This window comes from Bubalus kerabau, chromosome 4, assembly GCF_029407905.1.
Source record: "Bubalus kerabau isolate K-KA32 ecotype Philippines breed swamp buffalo chromosome 4, PCC_UOA_SB_1v2, whole genome shotgun sequence".
Classification (NCBI taxonomy): Eukaryota; Metazoa; Chordata; class Mammalia; order Artiodactyla; family Bovidae; genus Bubalus; species Bubalus kerabau.
In genome coordinates this window covers 148,995,655-149,019,281 of record NC_073627.1, presented here as the reverse complement: position 1 = coordinate 149,019,281, position 23,627 = coordinate 148,995,655, and the positions used below count along the sequence as shown (strand labels likewise).

The 23,627-nt window shown below is 50.7% G+C and overlaps 2 protein-coding genes and 1 non-coding gene across 6 annotated transcripts in view; 2 read left to right on the top strand and 1 right to left on the bottom strand.

The window, feature by feature from the left end:
* The window catches only part of FANCC (FA complementation group C), a 313,057-nt gene extending 306,124 nt beyond the window's left edge, over positions 1–6,933 (top strand). For all 4 annotated transcript variants that reach the window (XM_055578994.1, XM_055578993.1, XM_055578995.1 and 1 more), the window contains one exon: positions 5,163–6,933. In XM_055578994.1, coding sequence (XP_055434969.1) covers positions 5,163–5,327 — 165 coding nt within the window. In that variant the 3' untranslated portion in view covers positions 5,328–6,933. The remainder of the gene's footprint in view (positions 1–5,162) is intronic.
* On the top strand, positions 3,681–3,787 carry LOC129651882 (U6 spliceosomal RNA). The gene has a single exon (XR_008714385.1). It is a non-coding gene; the product is annotated as a U6 spliceosomal RNA (small nuclear RNA).
* Positions 6,934–17,001: 10,068 nt separating the features above from the next.
* The window catches only part of AOPEP (aminopeptidase O (putative)), a 423,521-nt gene continuing 416,895 nt past the window's right edge, over positions 17,002–23,627 (bottom strand). Inside the window, exons 15-17 of the mRNA XM_055578992.1 lie at positions 23,254–23,340; positions 21,392–21,536; positions 17,002–18,153 (exon numbers count right to left, since the gene is read on the bottom strand). Of these exons, the coding sequence (XP_055434967.1) occupies positions 21,396–21,536; positions 23,254–23,340 (228 nt within the window). The 3' untranslated portion in view covers positions 17,002–18,153; positions 21,392–21,395. The remainder of the gene's footprint in view (positions 18,154–21,391; positions 21,537–23,253; positions 23,341–23,627) is intronic.

Below are 23,627 nucleotides of genomic sequence, written 5' to 3'. Positions count from 1 at the left end.
CGGTGGTTGTACAACACTGCGAATATAATTCATGCCACTGAACTGTACATTTTAAAATGGTTAAAATAGCAAATTTTATGTTATAAGCTCATCTCAAAAAAAAATGCTGGTTTTTTTTTCTGTTTCTAATTTTTTATAATATATACATTAAAGTATAACTTGATGAATTTTCACAAACCAAAAACACCCATGCAAACCAGCAACCAAATCAAGAAAGGAATGTTCCCAATACCCAGAGGCCCCCTCCTGCTCTCTCCTGCTCTGTTTGAATGTGAACATGAAGCAAGTCCTGATGACCAGTGGGATTGCCAAAAACTCAGTCACCAGTGCCCAGAAGGTTCTCCTCGGTCCCAGGAGAACAAGGTATGTGGGGCGGGCAGGCCACACAGCCAGCCTATCAGGCCATCCTCTAGGGCTCAGACAGAAGACCTCCCAGAGCCTGGGTGTGGCCGAGAGCAGAAGAGGACTTGCTTGTCACATGCAGGGTGCCATCTCCTCAGGGCCCACCCCAGCATAGCGATCTGTCCTGTGTGTTTATAAAATGCACATCTCACCTCCAAATCCATTTGGGGTGGGAGAATTCCATAGGTGAGAGCTAAAGAGTGTCCTCATACCTGTAGAACTGGGTATCAACCAACTTTCCTCTCTGGCCAGGAATAAATTATACTAGTCGCTTGTCAGCCACTGCCTCAGCCAGGCGATCAAGGTCAACATCAGCAGTACTAAAGTCACGTTGATAGGAAGTGATGAAAATGGCACTTGACCTCTATGGCCTTCCTACCCCACACCTATAACCCCAGTCTAGTTATGAAAAAACAATTGACAAACTCCAGTTGAAGGACATTTGACAAAAATACCTGACCAATACACCTTAAGACTGTCGAGGTCATCAAAAACAGGGAAGTCTGAGAAACTGTCCCGGCCAACAAGAGCCTAAGGAGGGTCGATGATTAAATGTAATGTGGTGTCTTAGATGGAACCTGGACCAGAAGAAGGACATTAGGGGAAAACTGAGGTCAGAATAAAGTCTGACCTAAAAGTCGGGTTAATAAAATGAATAGATACTGGCTCATTAATTCTGACAGATGTACTAAACTAATGTAAGGAAAACTGAGTGTGGGGGTATGGGATTGCTCTGTATCATCTTTTTGGTCATACTATAAATCTAAGACTGTTTTAAAATTGAAAGTTATTTTAAAAGTTAAGGGGACTTCCCTGGTGGTCCACTGGGTAAGACTCCGAGTTTCCAATGTAGGGGGCCCAGGTTCAATCCCTGGTGAGGGAACTGTATCCCATATGCTGCAACTAAGACCCATCACAGCCAAATAAAAAATACATATATATAAATGTGTTTATGTGTATATATATATATATATAAATTTTAAAAAACATATATATGAGAAGTGGCTTCCCAGGTGGCGCTAGTGGTAAAGAACCCGCCTGCTAATGCAGGAGAACTAAAAGACACGGGTTTGATCCCTGAGTCGGGAGGATCTCCTGGAGGAGGAAATGCCTGGAGAATCCCATGGACAGACTACAGTCCATAGGGTTGCAAAGAGTTGGACATGACTGAAGCAACTTAGTACGCATATATAAAAGAAAACCTGTTTTCAAAAACAAAAAAGTCAAAGGCAGGCACTTCTGAATCATGCAAGCGTTGGTGGTATTTTTGTTGCCTGACCTCTGACCTCCTGCCCAGGCCCTGGAACCTGGGGGAGGGGCCTCAGCCCAAGGAGCCTGCTCAGGCCTGGCCGCCCTTCCTCCCTGAGCCTGTGCTCTCCTTCTCCTCCCACATCCTGTCCCCCTGGGGGTGGAAAGCAGGCCAGGGAGATCAGAGAGTCCCAGCCCATAGGGTGTGAGAGAATCCAGTCTAGAGACAGCTCCTCAGAGACACCCAGTTCTCTGCTTCCGTATTCCAACCATATTTCCCTCCATTCCAGGAACAGTCCACATTCACACGGACCACCCTCTCAGGTCTCACCCACAGAACGGCCGCTGTGACTCAGGAGCTGGTCATGTTACCAAGCTCAGGCTTGTCACCGATGCCAGAGGCCAATTCCCACAAAATAGCTCAACCCGTCAACATTGCTGATCTACACCTGAGCCTGGGGGAGCTCGGAAAACCCCCGCACATCTTCATACACTTCCCTAAGTCAGCTCAGCTGCAAAAAAAAAAAATCATTAAAGGATGAAACCCGGTGTTTGTTTTCCTGTACTGGTTCCTAGGCAGGTGGGCGCTGGCCTCCCGGCACCTCAGAAGCGGTCGTAGCTCAGAGTGCCTCCTGGGCTCTGCCCTTAGAGATGTTCTGAAACTGCCTTTACTAACATACCGGCCTTCCTACTTGAAGGCTTCCTGTAGTGCCACATGGTCCGTTGAAGCCAGCCCAGCAAGCACTGCTACGAGCAGGACAGATGCAAGGAGCCCCCCCAGCACTGGCTCCTCCCGGGGTCCTCTTGAGCACCCTGGGAAGAGCTCCGGGCCAGGTCTGCCTGACTGGGAGCAGGTGGTGGCCACTTAGGAAAGCCTAGGCTTGGTGGGACAGCCTTTCTTTCCCAGGGGCTTGGGCTTCACCACCCCCAGAACCGCAGCCCTGGCCTGGCTTTGGTGAGAAAGAGAGTAGGGAGCAGAGCCAGCCCCCGGCTGGGTCCTGGTCTTGCTGTCATCTGTGAGCTCTAGGCTCTGAGCCCTGTGCTTTCTGCACCGTGTTCCTTAGCCAAGTGGCCCCATGTGCCGTCAGCTCACCTTCCCCCTCTCGTGGCCCCACACCCCAGCCTCTGCTGCAGGATGCTCCCCACCGACTGCTTCCTCAGGCTCACGCACAGGCCCCAGGGCTCAGCTCTGAGTTCCCACTGAGTCCCTTGGTCAGAACCCCTGCCCTTCCCGCCCCTTGTTCTTTGGCTTCTCTGCCCCCTGCTCCTGGTTTACCGTCTCCACTCTCTCCTCCTTCAGAGCCTCTGTGATGAGGATGAGGCACAAGGAGCCCGGCTGGGGCCCAGGTTCCTCTGGCCCCTGAGGCCCATCCTCTCCTGCCCCCATGACCTGCTCTGAGTTCACGTTTCCCTCTCGGTCTCCTTCCATCTTCTGTTGCTGGACCACAGCACTCTCAGCCAAAAGGCAGCCCTGATCTGAAATACAGAGTTCAGTTCTGTCGTTGCGGAGCTCACAATGAGTTGAAGCCCCATACAGACGCCATTGGCCAAGCGTCCCTCCCTCAGCGGCAGGGGGCAGGGTGACCAGAGACCTGGAGTGGAACGTGAGAGTTGAGGTGGCTTGCACAGAGCGTCAGTGATGGCTTCTAAATAAAAGCCAAGAGAGGATGATCTGGACACCAAGAGCCACATCGAATCCGCCCAGGCCGGCAGCCCGCCCCCGCCCCCGCCCCTGCAGAGACCCTCTCAGCTTGGCCAGTAGGTGGCCAAGGAGCACCAGCGTTGTCTAGGAGGCCCAGGGTGTCCCCCACTCTCACTCACTCAATGCCCCTGCTGCCGAGTGATCTGCCTTGAATCACGGGCACAGGTGGCGTGGGACTGAAGGCTGCCCTGGGCCCTGGAGAGTCCCGGGTGGACCAGGGCAGCTGGTCGTCCTACCAGAAGGGCCCAGCGTGCACACGGGGAAGGAGCCTGGCCTTGGGCTGCTCAAGTGACTTAAACATTTGACTCACACAGCAAACGCATACGTGGTGCTCACTTAGGCAGCGCACAGCCTAAAGTCTGAAGGAGACAGAGATGGTTAGCATGGCCCCTGTGCAAGGATGACACGTCGATTTGTGAAGCGTTCTATGTTTAAAAGAAACAAAAAGCATAGATTACTCTCAGAAACAGAGGTTCTTATATACTTGTGTCTGAAAAAGCACAGTAAATTCTTCACACAGATAGATTGTGAGATTCTCCCCCTTTTTGTTGAACCGAACTCTTAGGAAAATGGCACTTAAGGGCACCAACAACTAAGGCTGTATTCAGCAGAAATGGCTGTTCCTGTGTTTCCTGCTTCCCTTAAGAGTCAAGCGTTAAAACCTTCGTTGTTGTTGCTTAGTTGCTAAGTCGTGTCCTACTCTTTGCAACCCCATGGTCGCATACAGCATGCCAGGCTTCTGTCCACTCTCTCGGAGTTTGCTCAAATTCATGTCCGTTAGTCGGTGATGCTGTCTAACCATCTTATCCCCTGCCACCCCTTCTCCTTTTGCCTTCAGTATTTCCCTGCATCAAGGTCTTTTCCAATGAGTCTGCTGTTTGCACCAAAATATTGGACTTTAGCATCAGTCATTCCAATGAATATTCTGGGTTGATATCCTTTAATATTGACTGGTTTAGTCCCCTTGCAGTCTAACAGTCTTCTCCAGCACCACAATTCAGAAGCATCAATTCTTCAGTGCTCAGCCTTCTTTATGGTCCAACTCATACATCCATACATGTCTACTGGAAAAACCATAGCTTTGATTATACAGACTTTCTGTCGGCAAAGTGATGTCTCTGCTTTTGAATATGCTAAGTTTGTCATAACTTTCCTTCCAAGGAACAAGCATCTTTGAATTTCATGGTTGTGGTCACCGTCTGCAGTTATTTTGGAGCCCAAGAAAATAAAATCTGTTACTGCTTCCACTTTTTCCCCTATTATTTGCCATGAAGTGATGGGATTGGATGCCATGATCTTAGCTTTTTAACTGCAGAGCTTCAACAAGGCTGTGATCCATGAAGGGGGTCAAAATCTTAGGTGCCTATTAACAGACAAGTGGGCCAGCGAGCCCAAGAATGCCGTTTGTAAAGCTGTCTGTGTGAGAACAGGTGGCACTCTCTTTTCAGCATTTTCCAGTTCTCATATTAGAGTGAGCCTTTTGTAGAAAATCAAGCATAGTACGCTCATTTGCCTCTGTTTCTCACAGCAAATAACCCCCAAAGCTGTGACAGGTGTTCCAAGAAATAAAGCATTTGTCTGTAGCTGTTGTGTGTCTGAGCTTTAGGAAATGATGCTGCTCACGAGTTGGCCAAGGTTTGAGAATGGTCTTGCTTTGCTCATCACCTTGAAAACAAACAAGAGACCTTTGGAGCTGATAGGAATGCAGCTGCCTCTGGGAGACAGGATGGTGATGGTTGGTCCACTGGATGAAGAGACGAGTCTGTCTGCAAAGTGTTTTAATTTGTCTTCTTTTCTGTCCTCATTCCAGATGGCTCAGACAGATGCGATAATGAACGAGATTATTGGCTTCCTGGACTATACTTTGTACAGATGGGATCATCTTTGCGTGGAAGCCCATAGGTCGAGAAAACTGGCCAGAGAGCTCCTCACAGAGCTGCGAGAGCAAGCCTCTCCTAGGCAAGTTAACCAATGACTCCACACGATGAAATGATGGGGCCACTTCTTAACAGCCACAAGTTTGTAGAATGTGTTCCCTCTTCGCATTGTAAAATGAGCTGTAAACATCTGGCAAGATCTGGTAGTACATGTTTTACAAAAAATGTCAGGTGAGATTTACTCACTAATGACAGGATTGTGGCTTCAGCAGCCCCTGTGCCTGCTCAGCCCAAATGTCGATTAGAGAACCGCTAAAGAAAAGCCTGGATGGGACAGCGATTTCCATTTCCTTTTTTCCCCATATCAAACCAAGACACACGACTATTATTTGGATGTTTCAAACTCTTTGGAACAAGAAGTTGGTCATGCACTATTGATCATTTTAGAAAATACCGTAGCCTTTTTCCACTTTTTTAAGAAGTCCGGTAATTGTTACCAGTGTTTCATCTTATCCACCAGGATGCTCTCTTGCTTTCCTAAGACGTGCTTCATCAGGGTAGTGTGGGTCCCTCGGGTTTCCCTCCCATGGCCGCTGAGCAGAGCCCACCAAGCCCAGCGGCAAGTGGTGGTGGACGGGAGCAAGACGTCTTAGCGGTGAAGTGACGCGCGCTCTGGGGCCTTGTGCTTGACATCGCTAAGCGCCGGCGGTTCCTGAGAGAGCTCGTGCTACCTCAAAGGCGGCTGACAGGGTAGGGTCAGGGTGTGTTCTGGAAGCATTGGAAGAGATTATATGTCAGCGTCTTGTTAACTAAAATGGGGGTTGGAAATTTCTAATAAAGAATTGGAACCTCAACAATATTTATTTCACATCAGTTAAAGGTTTATGCTTTGGCTTTTTTGTGTATTATCTGTTTGTCGAGTGAGTCAGGACTTTTATGTCCACTTGGATTTATGTATTAGTCATCTCTGAATCTGCCTTATTCTTGGCTTCTCTTTGAGGATGAGTAAAGTTTTGTTGTATTAGACATTAAGCTTTTAGAGGAATTACTTGTTTTGGTATACGGATCCACCTGAAGGTCTGGAAAATTCCAAGACCTTTTGACCTGAGCCTTCCATCTGAGAAATGCTACAGTATGAAAGGCATGCTGTTAAAATGCTCTTATCACAAGTGCGATCATCACGCGCTTCCCTCAGAGTGAGGATGCCTCTCCTCTGTGGATTCTTGCCGGGGAAGCTGTGACCAACTTCAGTGGACATGGAAGAAAGGCTCAGCTCAGTGGTACTGAGTCCCCCCTACACCGAGTGGCCACCGGGAACCAGCCCTCCTGGGGGGGGCGGGTATGCTTCCACGTGGACATCCATTCACACTGTATTTCACAGCAAATAATAAAAACAGGACAGTTATCTATCTCAGATTGTTTAATCTGCATTTCTGGAAATTGCCTTCCTGACCTTACCTCAGTCTGTCTGTAGTATTTCCTAAGTCCTTTACAAAGCCTCTAAGTTCTCCTAAGCTTTGGACTTAGATCAAAGAGGACAGAGCCCAAAACTGTAGGGAAAAAAATGTATTAAATGGCCACCCTTAATACAGAGGTGATGTTACTCATCAGGACTTCATGGTGTTTGGAGAGTTTGCCAGCTTTCTAAAACCTATAATTTGCTTTATCATTTGTCAGTGTAAATAAAAGTCACGTGGCACCTAACTTTGTATTAAGTATTACAATTTTTCTTAGAAAAAAAATTTTCTCTACTCCCCAATTATGGAAGCCTCAGGTTTCTCAAAACCTAGATAGGTCTGCCCCTAGAAAAGACCAATTATAATTTATCTCTAGGCCTAGGAAACTTGCCACTGGATATCTCAAAACTGCTGAGGAGAGTGGGTATAGGGTAGGCAAGTCAGCAGCAGCTGCTAAAACAAAATGAGATGCATCGTAATACAGACCCTTTTTTCCCTGTAAGCCATACTTAAATATTCCGAGTGTGAGCTGAATTGATGGACACATTGTGCCCCCACTCAATTTCCGAAGCGTGAACACATCTGACGGCGCACACCCCACCCTCCTGCTCACTCTGGTGTTTCAGACTCACAGCCCTCTCGCTCCAGCCTCCCCGGCTCCCTGGGCGTTGGGAAGGAGGGACCCCACCTGCGGCTCCACTCATCCTCAGAGCACAGCCCCATGGCTCTCTCAGGATCTGGCCGCCCTCAGTTTTACCTCAAACAGCTTGCATTGGGCTCTCTGGACAATCACTCTGCTTCCTGATGTGGGGTACTGGGGGGCTCCTGTCATATACAGGAGGCACCTGAGACTGCAGGGGGCATGTGGGGACGAGCCGCTGCCCGGGTGGCCCTGGATGCCAGTTCCATCTTCTATACCTGGTCCTGTTCTCACTGCTGGGACAGGGGCACCAGACAGGATGAGAGGGGACAGCAGAAAGCCACATCCGTCGAAGTGGAGGAGCGAAGAACCGGGAATGGAAGAGGATCCGGATCTGGGCAGTGGGCAGAAATTAAAGGCAAATTGATACTGAGCCTGTCCCTGTTACCCAGAGGGGCCTCGTGTTTGCACAGTAAGAGCAAACCTGAGGAATGTTCTGCCTTATTCAACAAGGAATCCAAACTGTGCTCTCCAGGGAGGAAGACAATGAACTTGACTGCCTGCTGTCCTTGCCTTTCTTGTCCTCTGCCGGCCCATCACCACCCCACCCACAGCCAGTGGTGCTGGTGATGATTTCCTTCCTCTGCCTGACACTGGGTTTGACATGGATTTTGTATATTTTGTCAAACAATCCTGTTATTAATCATCACCAAACCATCTCATTCCTAAAGAACCAAATTTAAGGCAAAATAAATACGTGTGTCTTAAAGCCTTCTTCTAAGATCCAGGTCCACAGTTTGTTTATAGCATGGGTCCAAATCGTATCCCTCATACACAGACTGATGCTAACAAAGGAAGGTTGTAACGTAGGACTTCCTTTTCCCCCAGTCCTTGGTACACTTGGGCTAGCCAACCATACTTGGTGTTTGGGGTAGGAAACTTGCATGCTTGGGTACTGAGTCTCATACTTCTTAGATCTTCTATAGAAGTACAAAGTCTCTTAAATCAGTGTTGAAAATCTCAACCTCTGGTTTTTCTCACAATGTGATGAATCCATGTGCATCAAGTTAGGATTCTTGTTGCAAGGAACAGACACAACGTTGAAAGCAAAAGGGAAGTGATCCAGAGAGTACTTAAAAGCCCACAGAAGACCTCCCTGGTGGTCTGGTGGTTGAGAGTCCACTGGCCAATGCAGGGGACACGAGTTCGATCCCTGGTCTGGGAGGATTCCACATGCTTCAGGACAACAGAGCCCACAAGCTACAGCTACTGAGCTCACGGCCCGCAGCTGCTGAAGCCCAAATGCCCTAGAGCCTGTGCTTGGCAACAAGAGAAGCCACCGCAGTGAGAAGCCCACGCAGCAAAACTTGAGAGTAGACCCTGCTACCCATACCTAGAGAAACACACATACAGCAACCATGACCCAGCCAAAAATAAAAAAAAAAGCCCACAGAACTGTCAAGCAGAGAGGGCTTAGCTCTAGGCAGCCAGCAGCAGTGCCCAAAACCCAGGTTCAGAGTGGCCAGGTGAGGAAATTCCTGCTGTTGCCAGTGAGTTCTGCAATTCAGGACCCTTGTATTAACAGCTTGTCCTGCAAGCTCTGCTGCCTTCGGTAGGGAGACAGGCCCCTGCACTGCACTCTTTGAAGGGCTGGCCAGAGTCCCAGCTGCTGGCCTGCCTAGAGAAGCCCAGGCCCCCACATGCTCTTAGGCTGTAAGAGGAGCTGGGGGAGCTGTCCAGCTGGTTTCACTTCTGTGACATTGGCTGCCACCGACCGCATCCCCCTTAGATAGGAGGGGGTCAGAACCTGGGCAGCTAAAGAGAAGGACAGATGTCCACACACCCTGTCTACTCTTCTAGAGCATCGCGGAAGGATAAGTGCCATGAAACAGCCTAACACTAGAGAAGATGGAGGAGGGCCCTTGGCAGAAAGCCGGTTTGTAGGCATCTGAGGCGGGGGTTATCAGTGCGGCGCCATTAACCCTGGGGCCCCAGCAAGGCTCTGCAGTGCGGGCTTCGTCCCACCCTCTCTGAACTAGGTGCCAGCCCAGAGGCGACAACTGAAACTTGGTCCACACGTTGCCAAATTGAGACCCACTGCTCTATCTGGGAGTTCTTTCCTTCCGGAAAGACATCCTGGATAGAAACACAATAACTGCCTTAGAGATATAAATTAGACTTAATAGAATCCTAATAGGAGAACTAGGTGTCCTGACTCCAAAATTCTTATGGAAAAATAAAATTTTTAAGAAAAGCCAAGAAATGGGCCTTCCCTGGTGGTCCAGTGGTTAAGAATCCACCTTCCAATGCAGGGGCTGTGGGTTCAATCCCTGGCTGGGGAGCCAGGATCCCACATGCCTCTTGGCCAAAAAAAACCCAAAAAGTACAGTCAAGAGAATCCTAAAAGTGAAGTGTTATATGCAGTATAATGACAAGCATGCATGCTGGCATATGTTCTTAAAGCCCAAGTCACTGCAACAGGTTGGTGGGACCCGAGAGAGGGACCCCGTGGGGACTGTCCCTGTCAGGGTCACAAGTGCCCTCCCCAGGGCTCCAGCCAGCCCTTCTCAGGCCTCCTACACCAGTCTGGGTAGCACCTGACCCACTGAGTCTCTCTCCTCCCTGACAGCTTCCCTTGGCCAGTGGAACATTCCAGGGCCTTCCTCTGTCTGAGGGGGCTGGGCCCTGCCCATCCCCTGACCTCTCCTCTGCAGGCACCCTGGACTCCATCCTTAGGCCTCCACCCCGTGGCCCCTCACTCTGCTGGCCTTTCACAAGCCACCTCTGTGCAGAGGGGCTACACCCTCCCTGGACCACAGACCTGAATATCCACGGCCCAACAGCTATTTCCACTGGGTGGTCAGCGACAATGTCAGACTAAAATGGGCTGATTCCACCAGCCCACCCTGCACCAAAACCATAGTCTCCTCAAGTCAGTCGATGGTGGCTCCAACTTTCCAGGGACTCAGGCCCAATTCTGTAAGCATCCTGCCCTCCCCTCCCCTCACCCCCGTGTCTGCGTCACAAGGACATCCCTATATCTGACCGCCCCTTGCTCCTTGTCCTCTGAGACACCAACATCGCCTACTCTCCCTGCTCCCACCCTCACCCACCTGCAGAGTTTCAGTGATCCTTTCCAACTGCCTTCACGTCACACCCCTGTTCAGAACATGGTAAAACCCAACATTCTTAAAACAGCATTCAGGGCCCTACACAGGATGGACCCCAGGTAATCTACTCGTATACTTGACCGTCTCCAATACAAGTGCCTGGAATAGTGGCAGGTATACCATGGATACCTGACAAATATTTGTTGAATTAGTCTAAGGATTTATGATCCGCTGGATCAAAGAAAAAGCACGAGAATTCCAAAAACACATCTGTTTCATTGACTGTACTAAAGCCTTTGACTGTGTGGATCACAACAAAGTGTGGAAAATTCTTAGAGAGATGGGAGTACTAGACCACCTTACCTGTCTCCTGAGAAACCTGTATGCAGGACAAGAAGCAAGAGTTAGAACCAGACATGAAACAACGGACTGCTTCAAAACTGGGAAAGGAGTACGTCAAGGCTGTATATTGTCACCCTGCTTATTTAACTTCAGTGCCGAGTACATCATGTGAAATGCTGGGCTGGATGACTCACAAGTTAGAATCAAGATTGCCAGGAGAAATATCAACAACCTCAGATATGCAGACGATAGCATCCAAATGGCAGAAAGCAAAGAGGAACTAAAGAGCCTCTTGATGAGAGTCAAAGAGAAGAGTGAAAAAGCTGGCTTAAAACTCAGCATTCAAAAAACTAAAATCATGGCATCCCGTCCCATCACTTTATGGCAAACAGAAGGGGAAGCAATGGAAACAGTGGCAGATTTTCTCTCTTTGGGCTCTAAAATCACTGCAGACGGTGACTGCAGCCATGAACTTAAAAGATGCTTGCTTCTTGGAAGCAAAGTTATTCCACTCATATGAGGTACCTAGAATAGTCAAATTTGGAGAGAAAGAGAACAGTGGGTGCCATGGGCTGTGGGGACAGAACGGAAGGTTATTGTTTCATGGGTGAGTCTCACTTTGGGGTGATAAAAAAGTTCTGGAGGTGGATGGATGGTGATGGGCACACAATGACATGAACGTCCCTAATGCTACTGAAATGTACATTTGAAGATGGCTAAAATGATAAATTTCACATATATGTTACTGCAGTAAAACATTAAATAAAAAATTTTAAATTATATATCCTTTTATCTAGTAACAAAAAAGCCAGTTCTTCAGAGCTGCCTCTCCCCACTTCAGGTTGCGTGGACCCACCGTGAGCAAGTCCAGAAATTATCCCACAGATGCACGGCTGCCTGTGTATATGCGGAATGCCCAGGGCACTGGAAACAACTCACAGCTTCCTTGGTAGAGGGCTGGTTAAATAAAAACAACCATCAAAGCGTAGCACATGACTTTACAGTTGATGCCAGGCCCTGTTACCAGGGCTTTACGTAAATTAATTCATGTAATTCTCACGACCACCTAACAATATTGTCCATGGCTTATAGATAAGGAAACCAAAGTCCAAAAGATTACACAGGTGCCATTGAGCAGGGCTGGGATCTGAATAAACGGACCTAAGGAGACAGCTCAGCCATATGATATTCAGATATTGCAGCCGTGGAAAGATCCATGTACACTCTGCTCCACACATGCATACGCCGGGGGTCTGCACGTGTGCTGCGGGAGTGCCTGCTCCATCTTGGCCATCACCCTGCTCACAGTGGTGGCCTTGGAGGAGGAGCTGGTCAAGAGGTGGAACGGCGCTCGCTCTTTGTTTACATACTGTTTATATTTGCACATGTGATGTATGCAAAAAGAATTCACAATCATCAATATGTAAAGGAACGTTCGTTCTAAGAGAAGCTCACTGTTACATGATGCTGCAAAGGGAAGCGAGCCTCCATGCCCACTTGTAACTCAGAGGAGACTCCTGCTCTGGCGCCCCTGCTCACCCACCAGCTCGGTGTCATCTTCACAGCTTATTTACAAATAAAGAGTTTTCTAGAAAGAGGTACCCTGACCTAGAGGGAAGGTGGCCTGAGGACCGGGGCCTTGGTCCCCCCAGTTGGGGCAGTTTGTGGGCCGTGACATCAACTTCCTTGATGTCAATCTGTCCATCTGCCCAGCTTCTGTGATCACTAATAACCACTCTCCTGCTCTACAAAATGCCTCCTCAGCCCCCAGCTGTGATGAAGCCACAATTTCTGCAGTTCTCTCTTCCTTGACATAATCACTTATTTATTAAAGCAGCCAAAAATCATCAAACTACAATTCCTTTCCTTTATGTCTTTGCTTTATAACTCAACATAAATACACCCTTGTGCCTGTACCATCCCATGGGCGAACACTAAAATTGGCTCCCATCTAAATTGCTGATTTATCCCCATAATTCACATTTTCTTGAGCCTCCCTCCTTAGGCGGAACCGATGTCTAAGTCCCAGGAGACGTAAATCTTGCAGTGAGAACATGAAAACCTGAGGTATCACTCCTGCCTTTCCAATCTAACCAAGAGTGTCCTCGCCGGTCTTAAGAAACACATTTCCACTTTCAAGGTTTGTCCTGCCAGACCTCATGTGACAAGGGCGGCCTATTATTGTGGAAAAGAACTTTCTGAACTTGAGACTCCAAGCAGTGTGGTCGGGCAGGCGGTTTCAGCACCTCGCACCCCACCCCACAGGCAAGAACACCTGTGCTGGGCCTGCAGTGGTGGAAGCATCGCCAAAGGCTCGGGCTGGAGGAAGTTACAGGCAGAAGGAGTACAAAGAAGGCTTAAGAAAACAGAAACCACGGTGTGGACCCGATCCCTTCTGCTTCCCAGGCAAAGCCACAGAGGAGCTGTTTGGAAAGTGGCGTGAGGCTCCCCTGCAGGGCGCAGCTTTGCCCTCCAAGGTGGGCATCCCACGAGGGAGCCCTGGCCACCCCATCAGCTGCCCAGAAAAGGCCGGGGCGCTAGGCAGTGCTACTGGAGGCTGAGGACAGTCCCTGGAGCAGTTCGGCCCAATTCAGTCCTTGGGGCTGAGAAAGCAAACCCCTGAACTTATTTTATCTCAAATGACACTTTGAAGGAACCAGATTAGTTTTATGGGAGCGGTCTGGAGAGGAGGAAAACGTGCAGTCAGAGAGGCCTTTATCTGCATTTTTGCACTCTGACTCGTAGTCCCAAACACGCACACGCAGACAGACAGACAAGCATGGGGTTCCGGTACTAGCCGCCTTTCTCAGGCCCGACCCCTGCAAGCAGGCTTTTTGGCTGATCCTTGCACCAGGGTCAGGTCTGTTCTGCTCTGATGCTCCAATGCCAGGGTGCCTGGATGCCCACCCATCATCCAGGCAGAACACTAGTCCTGGGAACCACTGGGAACATCTGTAGTTTTATGGTAACTTCCTTCCACCCCTAGGCTTAGCTGATAGCCTCCTCCCTCTTTTTCTCACACCCTCCAGTCATTGGACTGGAACAGAAATACCTCATTAGCCGATCAATCTCCCAGACAGCACCAAAGAGTGGGAAAAGATCTATAAAACCTCACCCATGAATAGCCCCAGCCAGCTTTTCCTCCCTTCCACCTTGTAAACTCCCAGGGCCCAGCCAGGGAGGGCGAGGTCATTGCCCCCGGGACAGTGGCCTAGGGGCTTGAGTGCTCTCCCCATTGAGCTTGGCCTCTGGGCACTGCCCTGGGAGGTCCAGGCAGCCCTTTAAACCCCCAGGCGTCTCCTAATCTTGGGCCAAGGAGGCTCCAGGTGGTCAGGCTTGGGCTCAGCACTGTCCTGGCACCTTGTATGGTATCTTTGCCACGGCTGGGCCCTGCACAGAGGGCCCCCCCCCCCACCTTCACCTCTCTCTGCACCCCGAGGTGGTCCAGTCCAAGGTGCCCTGGGGAGAGGATGCTGCTGCAAGGTACCAGCTAACACGTGTTACCTGCTGGCAAAGTGCCAGAGGAAGCATTCCTCCCCCCAACCCCCAACTTCTTGGGAATGGGGTGTGGTGAGCTTTCCACCCGAGGGAAGGCGCAGGCTTGGGACACCCAGGGTTCTGTTTGGCAGGAGCTGCTGAGACACCATGCTCCTTGCAGGGCGGGTTGTCCTTGCTGAAGTTCTGGGCAGATTCCTTCTCACACGCCTCATCCTCCCACCCAGCTGGCTACATCTATAGAATGAGGTGGCTGGCCTGGAGCATAAGGCTCTAAGAAAAACCAGCTCTTGGTGAGGAGCCACTCAGCTTCTGCCTTCCAGCTGTCCAGGGGGTTACCGCTGCCGTTGTTGAGGCCGGCTATAGCCAGGGCAATCTGGTGCGAGCAGACCGCCCTGCAGAGTGGCCTCGCCGCCTTGACGGAACTGCCCAGGGCTTTGCCGAGTGCCTGTGGGGTCAGGCCAGTTGCAGAAATCTTTTAGAAGTCTTCTCTCCACTGCAAGTGATGGGTTATGGTTAGGGACAAGGTTTGCTATTTCTGGTCACTGCCCTTGGGGCACCAGGTTCTGCCTAATGTGACATTTCTGTACTTTGTTTGGGATGGAGACTATTATTGCCATGTTTTGATGTGGAATTCCAATCAAAGTAAGTGCTTTGAAACTCTTTAATACTAAAATAGAGCCCAAAAGGGAGACCTGAACCTCTTCTCTTGACTTCTTCCCTGTCTCCTCTTCCACCTCTGGGTTCTGCATGGGTCCCACTGGAGCCCCCAGTCCTGTGTCCAGGCCCAGTGGTGGTGGAAAGGCCAAGTGGGTGGCTAGGGAGGGCAAGGAGCTCTCCAGGCCAGCCAGGGGGTGACAGCCAGGCCTGGGCCAGGGTGCAGTCCCCCATGTGGGGCCCCGAGGATCAGGTCAACATATGGGAAGCTGAGGCAAGGGCTTGGATCTTGTGCTGGGTTGGGGGAGCACCTCCATTTCAGGACAGTCACTTGGCAATGAACCACTTAACTTGCTCAGAGAACAAGGCCACCTCTCCTCACTGGTTTAACCAGCTCTCGAACCAGCTGTCACCTCAGCATGGTTCTGGACCGAGGGCAACGTTAACGGGGCAAGCAGTCCAGTCCAGATTCCACTGCTGAGAAGTCCACAACCGACCTACACCGACTGCAGAAGGGGCTAGGGTTTCCTTGCTTCCCCAGCCAGGGCAGGTGAAGCCTCCTGCTGGGGTCCCCCTCTGGGCGGAGGTGTCACCTGGACTGGTGACCATGCAGGTTCCTAGCGGCTCATTTCCTCATCTCAGCTGCAGGGCAGAGCTCATTCCATCCTGTCTGCTCACCCTGGGAACGTGATTGGAAACGATGCTGGAAACATACCGTTCCTGGGGTAGCAAAGATCAGAAACTGCCGCTAAGTAAGAGCAACTCCCAGGCGGGAGAGTCCTGGGGACTTGCCCATGGGAACATAACTGTAGCAGATTCCAGTTTAGTGCTCACCTGGCCCCACACAGGCCCATCCCGACAGCAAACTTGCTTCCTAAGGCAGGGCTCTCACGTCTTCTCTTGACTGAATGACAAAACTGAGTGTCCCTGAGGATTTATCACCAAAGGGACAATCTACATCCTGAGACGAGCTGTGGGGAGAACCCCGAGCCAGGGGGTGGTGGTGGTGGTGGAGTGGCTCAGTCGTGTCCGACTCTTCGCAACCCCATGGACTGCAGCACACCAGCCTTCCGTCTTTCACTACCTCCCAGTTTGCTCGAACTCAAGTCCATTGAGTCAACAATGCCATCCAACCATTTCATCCTCCGTCGTCCCCTTCTCCTCCTGCCTTCTATCTTTCCCAGCATCAGGGTCTTTCTAATGTGTTGGCTTTTCGCATCAGGGGACCAAAGTATTGGAGCTTCAGCTTCAGGGTGAAGCCAGGTGGATGCACATTCAAATCCCACCTGTCACTATGAGATCTTGGGGATCCCACTGTGCAGGCCTGGCCCACAGGATTCGGGAAGGGCAGCAGGCTCCCATACCCTTGTCTCCCCGAGACCACCACCTTCTGTGCCTGGGGCTCCTGGGTTCTCCGTGAACACTCACGCCTGGACAGAGGCATCCCTCCCAAGGGTCTCGGGTCCTGCTGATAAAGCAGCCTCAGTCCTAGGACCTGCCCGTTACCACAGGGAACTATTTTCACAACATGAACCATGTAAGAATGCAGTGTTAGTTCCACAACCTGTTTCCTGACTGGTGGCCACTGGAGCCCAGCAGTCCCAGCCAGGCTCTGGCCTCTCAGGAGGTATGGGGGGAACTTGGACAACCATCCCAGGAGCTCAGAAGACGGGAACACCAGTGCGGCTGGAGGGCCCCTCACCGCCAAAGGCCCATGCCCATAGGTGCAAAGTCAAACGACCCACAGGCATGGCCGGCGAGGCTGTCACTCGGCATGGGTCTGAGGGCCCCTCCTGCTGGCCGCACCTGTGCTCAGAACCAGGACAGGGCAATGGACCAGGGCAAGGGGACCTGTTGTCTGGTGCAAAACTACCCGTGTGGCAGCTCAGCTGTGCCTCAGTGGTTTCTAAAGACAACAACATGGTAAAACAAGACCAAACCACCAGGCTGATGGGTCGACTGCAGCCAGACCCCGGCTGTGCCCCGGGCTTGCTGCTTCGCCTCTCAGAGGGCCAACACACACCAACCAGGGGGAGAGTCATTTAATTCACAAATAACAGCATTTTGACACTTATTCAAAAATCAGATTTTTATTATAGCAACGTGGTAAACAAAGCACACAGAAGCAACACCTGCAAAGCACATGTAAGAGCAAAGAAGCAACCCCCAGGAGACTTTCTAAAATGGTAAGTCACTGTTACATAATTCTGAGGTCAGGAGCTTCTAAGGAAGGGCTATGCTGAGCTGCCCATCACCCCCAGGCTGGCTCGCGGCGCCACCGGCGCAGGTGGGTGGGTCCACTCCCGCTCAGCTGAGCCTCACGCCATCCATCACGTGCCTGACCAACCAGTGTGGCTTCCGAGGTGTTTTCAGGCCACCCTGCCCTTTGGGCAATCCCGGGAAGCTTAGTTTCTATTCTTAACTTCAAACATTTGTGGGAAAGAGAAGCACCATCACCACAGGCTCCCATGTGCCCGACAGCGCCTTTACCACGTGCAGGAGGCACACGCCCCCTCCCCCAGAACATCAGCACCACTTTGAACACTAGAGGAACCATGGAGGTAAGAAAAGAAGGAGACAGGAATGTGGACACTACACCCTTTTCTCTCTTTTTTTTAAGTATTAAATTCAGAAGTAAACAGAAAGAAAAAAAAAACAAACCATGAATCCATTACATTATCAACAAATCTTAAAGAATCTTATCCTGCACTTCTACCAAGTTACTAAAACTTTGGAAAATCTAAATAATGGACAGATCAATCAATGTAATTCTGCGGAGGTGGGCAGCAGCAGCTCCTTGGGCCTAGCAGACAAGCTCTGGCTTTCTGGGAGTGCAGAAATGCAGATCCACACGCTGAGGGATGGGTGGAGGAGGTGCAGTGGGTTTTCCCATGTGCCTCAGGGACCTTCTGTGTTTGGATGGGAGAACTGATTTGAACTCAAAGGGGAGACTCAATTAACATTCAGGATCTTGAGGTGGTTCATCCAGGATGGGCACGAAGGCATCAGACAGCCCCATGGAGACTGCTGATGAGGGTGCGCCTCTTGACACCAGCTCTGCGGTGAGGCCCTTTGGGGAGGTCACCCCACAAGGCGCGGGCGGCCACTGACTGCCGGCTTCAGCAGCCCCATTGCTCTTCCTTTGATGTCCAGGGTCCATGCAAGCCTGGGCCCACCAGGGCTACGAGCAGATGCATAAAAAAGATTCTCGCTGTGATCTTTCCTGCAAAGGAAACAGCAATAAAGTTTACTGCCAGGTCACAACGGAGGAATTCTTGTAAACAAGTAACCTTTGCTCTCAGCTTTGGAGAGAGGACCATGAGCGGAGAACAGGGAGAGACCAGGGTGCATCTCAGAGCCCCGAGAATGGGCTTTACAGCTGCAGCGTGTGCCATCTGCTTCGCTCTCACACGGCTGTGAAAGCCAGTGGCTGTAACTTGGGCTTCATTCACAGGACAGATACTAGAGAGGCGGCCCGTTTCAGACCCGCAGTCACTCCACCTGCTTTCTGGCCACAGGACACCATGACAGAGGTGGGCGCTGCCCACGTCACACGCATGGTGCTAATGGCATTCTGCCTTTTCGGGTGGAAGCTCATTTCTCTTGTGTCAAAAGAACTCTGACTCTACCGACACCCACACACAGGACACATACAGAGGGGCCACCACCGCTGCCGGTCAGCTCTGCTGCGGGCGCTCGGGCCGGTCTTCACGCAGCTGCAGTCCCAGCTCCCAGGCCTCTGGGCACTTACAAACAGGAAGGCTTTGCTCTAGGGCTCGACTCCTGTTCCTGCTGAACTGAGCCAGTGTGTAAAATGAGAACTGATATCAGCTCAGTAGGCACCGGAGGGCGGGTCCAACTGACAGCCCGGAGAAGCAGCGCCTCGGCTGGGAGCTCGCTCGGCCTCGTTCCACTGGCGCTGCAGAAGACACAGACCTGGACTGCAAATACAAGAGAGAGTTCACCGTGCTCGGAAATCACAAGAGGACGTCTCCTTTGAAAGTACCCAGCTCTACTCACACGTCATCTACCGCTGACATAGTCTTACTTGACTTCTATGATTCATTTGGTTTTAATTTTTAAAATTAATAATTTTGCAGCTTTCAATACATTTGAACTTTCAGACAGATGTTTACTTAGTGGATTTATATTTCTGTAGACTTTGGGGATGTGTGCATTCGTAACAGGACAAAGTGCATCCTTGGGGCCAGGCGGGCCCTCATCCTCCAGAATCCTGCTTGGCCTCGAGCTGACCGCTCAGCAGCGGCCTCTGCCCCAGCAGCTCCACCTTAACTGGCCCCATCTCACCTTCTCTTCAGGTGCAGAACTTAGCCACTGTGAACAAAGCGGAAACCAGTCACTGTTCACCAATCAGCTAAGCTCTGCACCTCGTCAGAGAGGTCGTCGCTGGGCATAAGGAAAGGGCCGGCGAGCATCTTCCGAGGCTGTCGGCTTCTTCTGCTTGCAGAGAGGAGCTACGAGATGCATCTGTTCCCCGAACTGCAGGGAGCGCAACTACGGCTTCTGGAGCAGCAGTCAGGGTCGTGGTTGCGTGGTAATCCCTGGCAATGTGATTTTAATCTTAAGTCACAAATCAGCATGCCAGGAACCCAAGCAGCCAGAGCACTCAGGGGCGGCGGTGCCGCCCACATCGCACGTACCAGCTTCCTCAGACACAAGGCGACGACACCACCTCCAGGCCTGCCACGCTCCCAAGTGGGTTTTCCTTCTGCTTGGTGTTCGTTTACTCGGTATCTTAGGGGTATAATTTTTAAAAATCAAAGGACTCACAGATGACCACACAAATGCCAGCGCAGCTTTGGGAGATGAAATGAAAAATGCACCAACCAGCTGGTCTGGGCCGCCACGCTCAGTCTCCCAGCCCATCACCCCCTGGGGCACAGGTTCTAAGTGTTGGGGATGTCTGTGGGGATCCTCAAGGGGTGGGATGGATTCCCAACTGCTGGAGGGTGCAGCTCAGGGGGCAGCCCTGTCACGGTCCTTCACCGAGCAGCCAGGGAGGGGGCAGAGGGCATGTAAGTGGCCCCTGTGTTCATCCAGGAGTGCAGGGTGGGTAGGGGGGGCTCCTGACCAGACTACTCCTCTGCCTGCTCGGGGCAGAAAAGCACAATGAGGAATCACCGTAGCTGCGTAGCCCGCGGTAGTTTTCCACCACTTGGAGCACAGGGAACATCAAAGGCACAGCCTGCACCGCTGCAGTTTCACACACTTCAAGCAACACAAACTCTCTGTGAAGTGGCAAACCTGAGGAGAAGCATGACTGGCACTGATCACTGTCTGAGGCTGGCAACACCACTGTGTGACTGCCCTGCTTTTTAAGCTGGGCTGTCTCTGAACGGGCTTGGAAGCTGCCCGACGGGAGCGCGGGGAAGCCCGCACACAGCCGCTTCGCCACGAGACGCACAGTCGGGGCAACTGTTCCCCCTACTTCCCTTCCTGGCCAACACAGCTCTTCAACTCTCCTGGAAGAACCTCTTCAGCAGTAAGAGTTCTCTCAGATAAATACGGCAGTTAAACATATTAGACAGAAATGGTTTTTCATAAGAGCAAAACATTAGAAACAAATTAAATGTCCAACAATATCAACATAATATATTAAATATCCATTAAAATTATAGAAAATCTATACAATACGAAGAATGAAATCTGAAGTTAAAAAAAAGAAGACACAAAATCAGACATGCCCTGTTATGATGTAAAACCTTGAAGAAACCCGGAGAGTCAGAGAAATGATAATGGTAAAGAAAAAAAATACTTTTAATTTCACAGTTTTACATAAAACCTACGAATCATTGCTAAATTACATTTAGAATGCATAAATTCCATTAAAAACTACTAGAATGTAGATCTAACAAGTCAATTTCAAGCACAATTAACAGAGGAAGCAGTTTAAACCATTTAGGACTCCCACTCCGACTCTGCTCCAACACGAGGTAGCCTGCTGTGGACATGCCGCGTAGAGAGGCACCCAGCGGAGAGCAGGAGGGCCTGCCAGCCTTTCCTGCCAGGTGGGGACAACCGGAGGGACCTCAAGTTCCCACACACCTCCTCACAGCTCAGGATGCGGGGTAGCCGGGCAATACACCCCCACATTAGCCTTCACCCTGAAGACTGGGGGGCAGGGTGGGGAGGCCGTGCTCTCCAGTTCACCTTCTAACCTACTCAAGATGTTCTCCTGTGACTCCTGTTCGCCCAAATAACAAAACCTGAAGCGGTCAAAACAGTGCTGGGGAAGGGGCTGTTCTGCGAGGGTGGACGGCACGGGCTTTCGTGGCCGCTCGGCCAGACGAGGCGCCACATACCCCTCAGGGCGGGAGGGAGCCCAGGACTGAAGCCACCAGGGCTCTTGGCTCACCATTTGGCTTACTGACTTACTTGGCTCCTAGGAGGAATCTCGGCTAGAGCCGAAGAATGGAAAAAGGAGAGAGAGAGAGAATCACCTCTTTAAAATAACATCTCAGCCACCACCTCGGCTGAGGATCTGTCCATCTGCTCCCTGCTCAGCTCAAAGCACCTGCGGGCGAGATGCTGCTGCCGCGGATCCTCACTCAGCATCAGCTCCCCGTAGAGGTAGATGCCCATGGCCTGTGGGAGGCACAGAGGCCAGAGAGCATAAGGAAAAGGAATCATGTGTCCCCATGCGCTCGAGTGCACGGTCTGTGTTTGCTTCACACAGACGTGCTAGGCTGGAAGTTACAAAGGCCCTAGAAAAGGCAGACAGCTGAGCAGCGGTGCTTCAGGAAACTGCAGTTTCCGATCCCCTTCTCTTTACTGAAACTCACCAAGGAATTCTCGGCTATCAATTCTATCAACCCTAGTGGCTGAACTGAGGACAGAGGAACATTTCTCCAGTGACGGGGACAGGGACAGGGAGGCTCCCACGACGACTGACCCTATGGGAACCCCTGCAGTTGCGAGGAGACCTGAGTGCTGTATGTATGTGTGTGACTCAGACATGGACCTGCCTCCCTCCTAGCACAGCTGGGAAATGAAGACTTCCTGTCACACAGGTGGGGAGAGCCTCAGGCCACCCTGGAAGAGGCCTGCCACTCAAGCCCAGCCCGCCTGCTCTCCTTCCACGGGCACACACTGGCTCTTCTGTCTCGAAAACAATGCGGCGAAAATCACATCTGTGTTTTTCCTCCAGTTTTAAAAACAGTCGGTTATGTTCTGAAAGACCAAAAAGATCCCTTTGGATCCGCCTTCTCTCTTGTTCTAAGCTTAGTTATGCTATGACTATGTTCCGCTGGAGCAAGGACTTCCAACGACAGTGCAGAAATGAAAACCTGGTGGTGAGGAGCTCAAAAATCTCTTTCTGAAAAAGCTGATGGCAACCCTTACTGGCAGAGATCATGGTTCCAAATACAGTGCAGTCAGTTCTGGTTTTCAGAATAGACTTTAAGTCACTCTTAAATTTTGTCCCTCCATGTTTCCAAACACCTCTTGCTTCACTGTGCAAATGTGACATTTCTTCTGGTACAAAGTCATGTCTTTTTCTTTGTGGGAATAACGAGCCCTTACTTGCTGGCTGCCCCCTATACTCCGTCCTCTCAAAAGAGCCTTTGTTTGCACTGCCCCAACTCTCCACCCCAACAGAAACATGGCTCCATTCTATCAGCCCGCAGCGCTCTGCAGAAAGCTCACTCAGAGGCACCCACTGGCCATGCCAAGGGAACGAGCCACAGCCCACAAGAGCCATGGCACATGCACCACCGTGGCCCAGCAGGCTGGGGAGCGGGAGAGATGCTGACCCCACACACATTGCAGCCCAGCAGACGTGGCAAAGAAACACCTTCAAACAGGTTCATGGGCTCCTTGCAAGGTGACTGCTTTCCTTGGTGAACAGTGAGGAAAGTCCTCACAGGAAAGCAGCTCAACACAGGGGTCCACCTGGCATGGCAGGGGCAGACACAGACCAGACTGTCCCGGCCAGCCGGGGCTGTCCCAGTCTCATCCCCAGACACACAAAGGCACAGATACACATCATCGCATCACTGGGCCATAATCCTAACCTAAAGAACCTGGGGTTCAAAGATGTACTGAGGTCTGCCCATGCTTTATTTGGTTAACGGCAGTGGGCCACAGCTCCATCAAACCAGGTGCGCTTTTAAGGAGATATCGAGAAGAAAAAAGCGCAAAAGTTGGGTAGGAGTGCTCCTACCAACTCTTCAAAATCGTTGGAAAGTGCTGAAGCACTTGTTTTTTAAGTAGAGAAGGCAACAAACTGGGCCCCATGTTAACCATACTGCATAGTCAGGGACAGCATTTAAAGAATCCCCATCTGCTGAAAAATGAAACTTACCTGATCCTCCTGAAGGAACCTCTCCACGTCTCTGTACGCTTTTGTGTATTTGTGCTTAACAATGAGTTCACACCAGCGATGGCGAACCTTAAGCAAAGAGAGAAAAATCCCATAAGCAACAAACTGGTAGGTTTCCTTGGCCTAATAAGTTTAATGATGGAGAACTTTTCCTGTTAGAAGAAGTTACTCTGTTAACACAGTTGAGACTTTAAAATTTCATTTTAATGTCTTTTACAAAGAAAGGAACCACGCTCTTCGTTAAGAGGGCTGCCAGTCAACTTTAGGGGAAGAAAGTGCATGTTTCACTTAGGTGTTCTGATGTTTTAAAATACAATTTTGCCACACAGTAGATAAATGCAGAACGTAATTGGGAA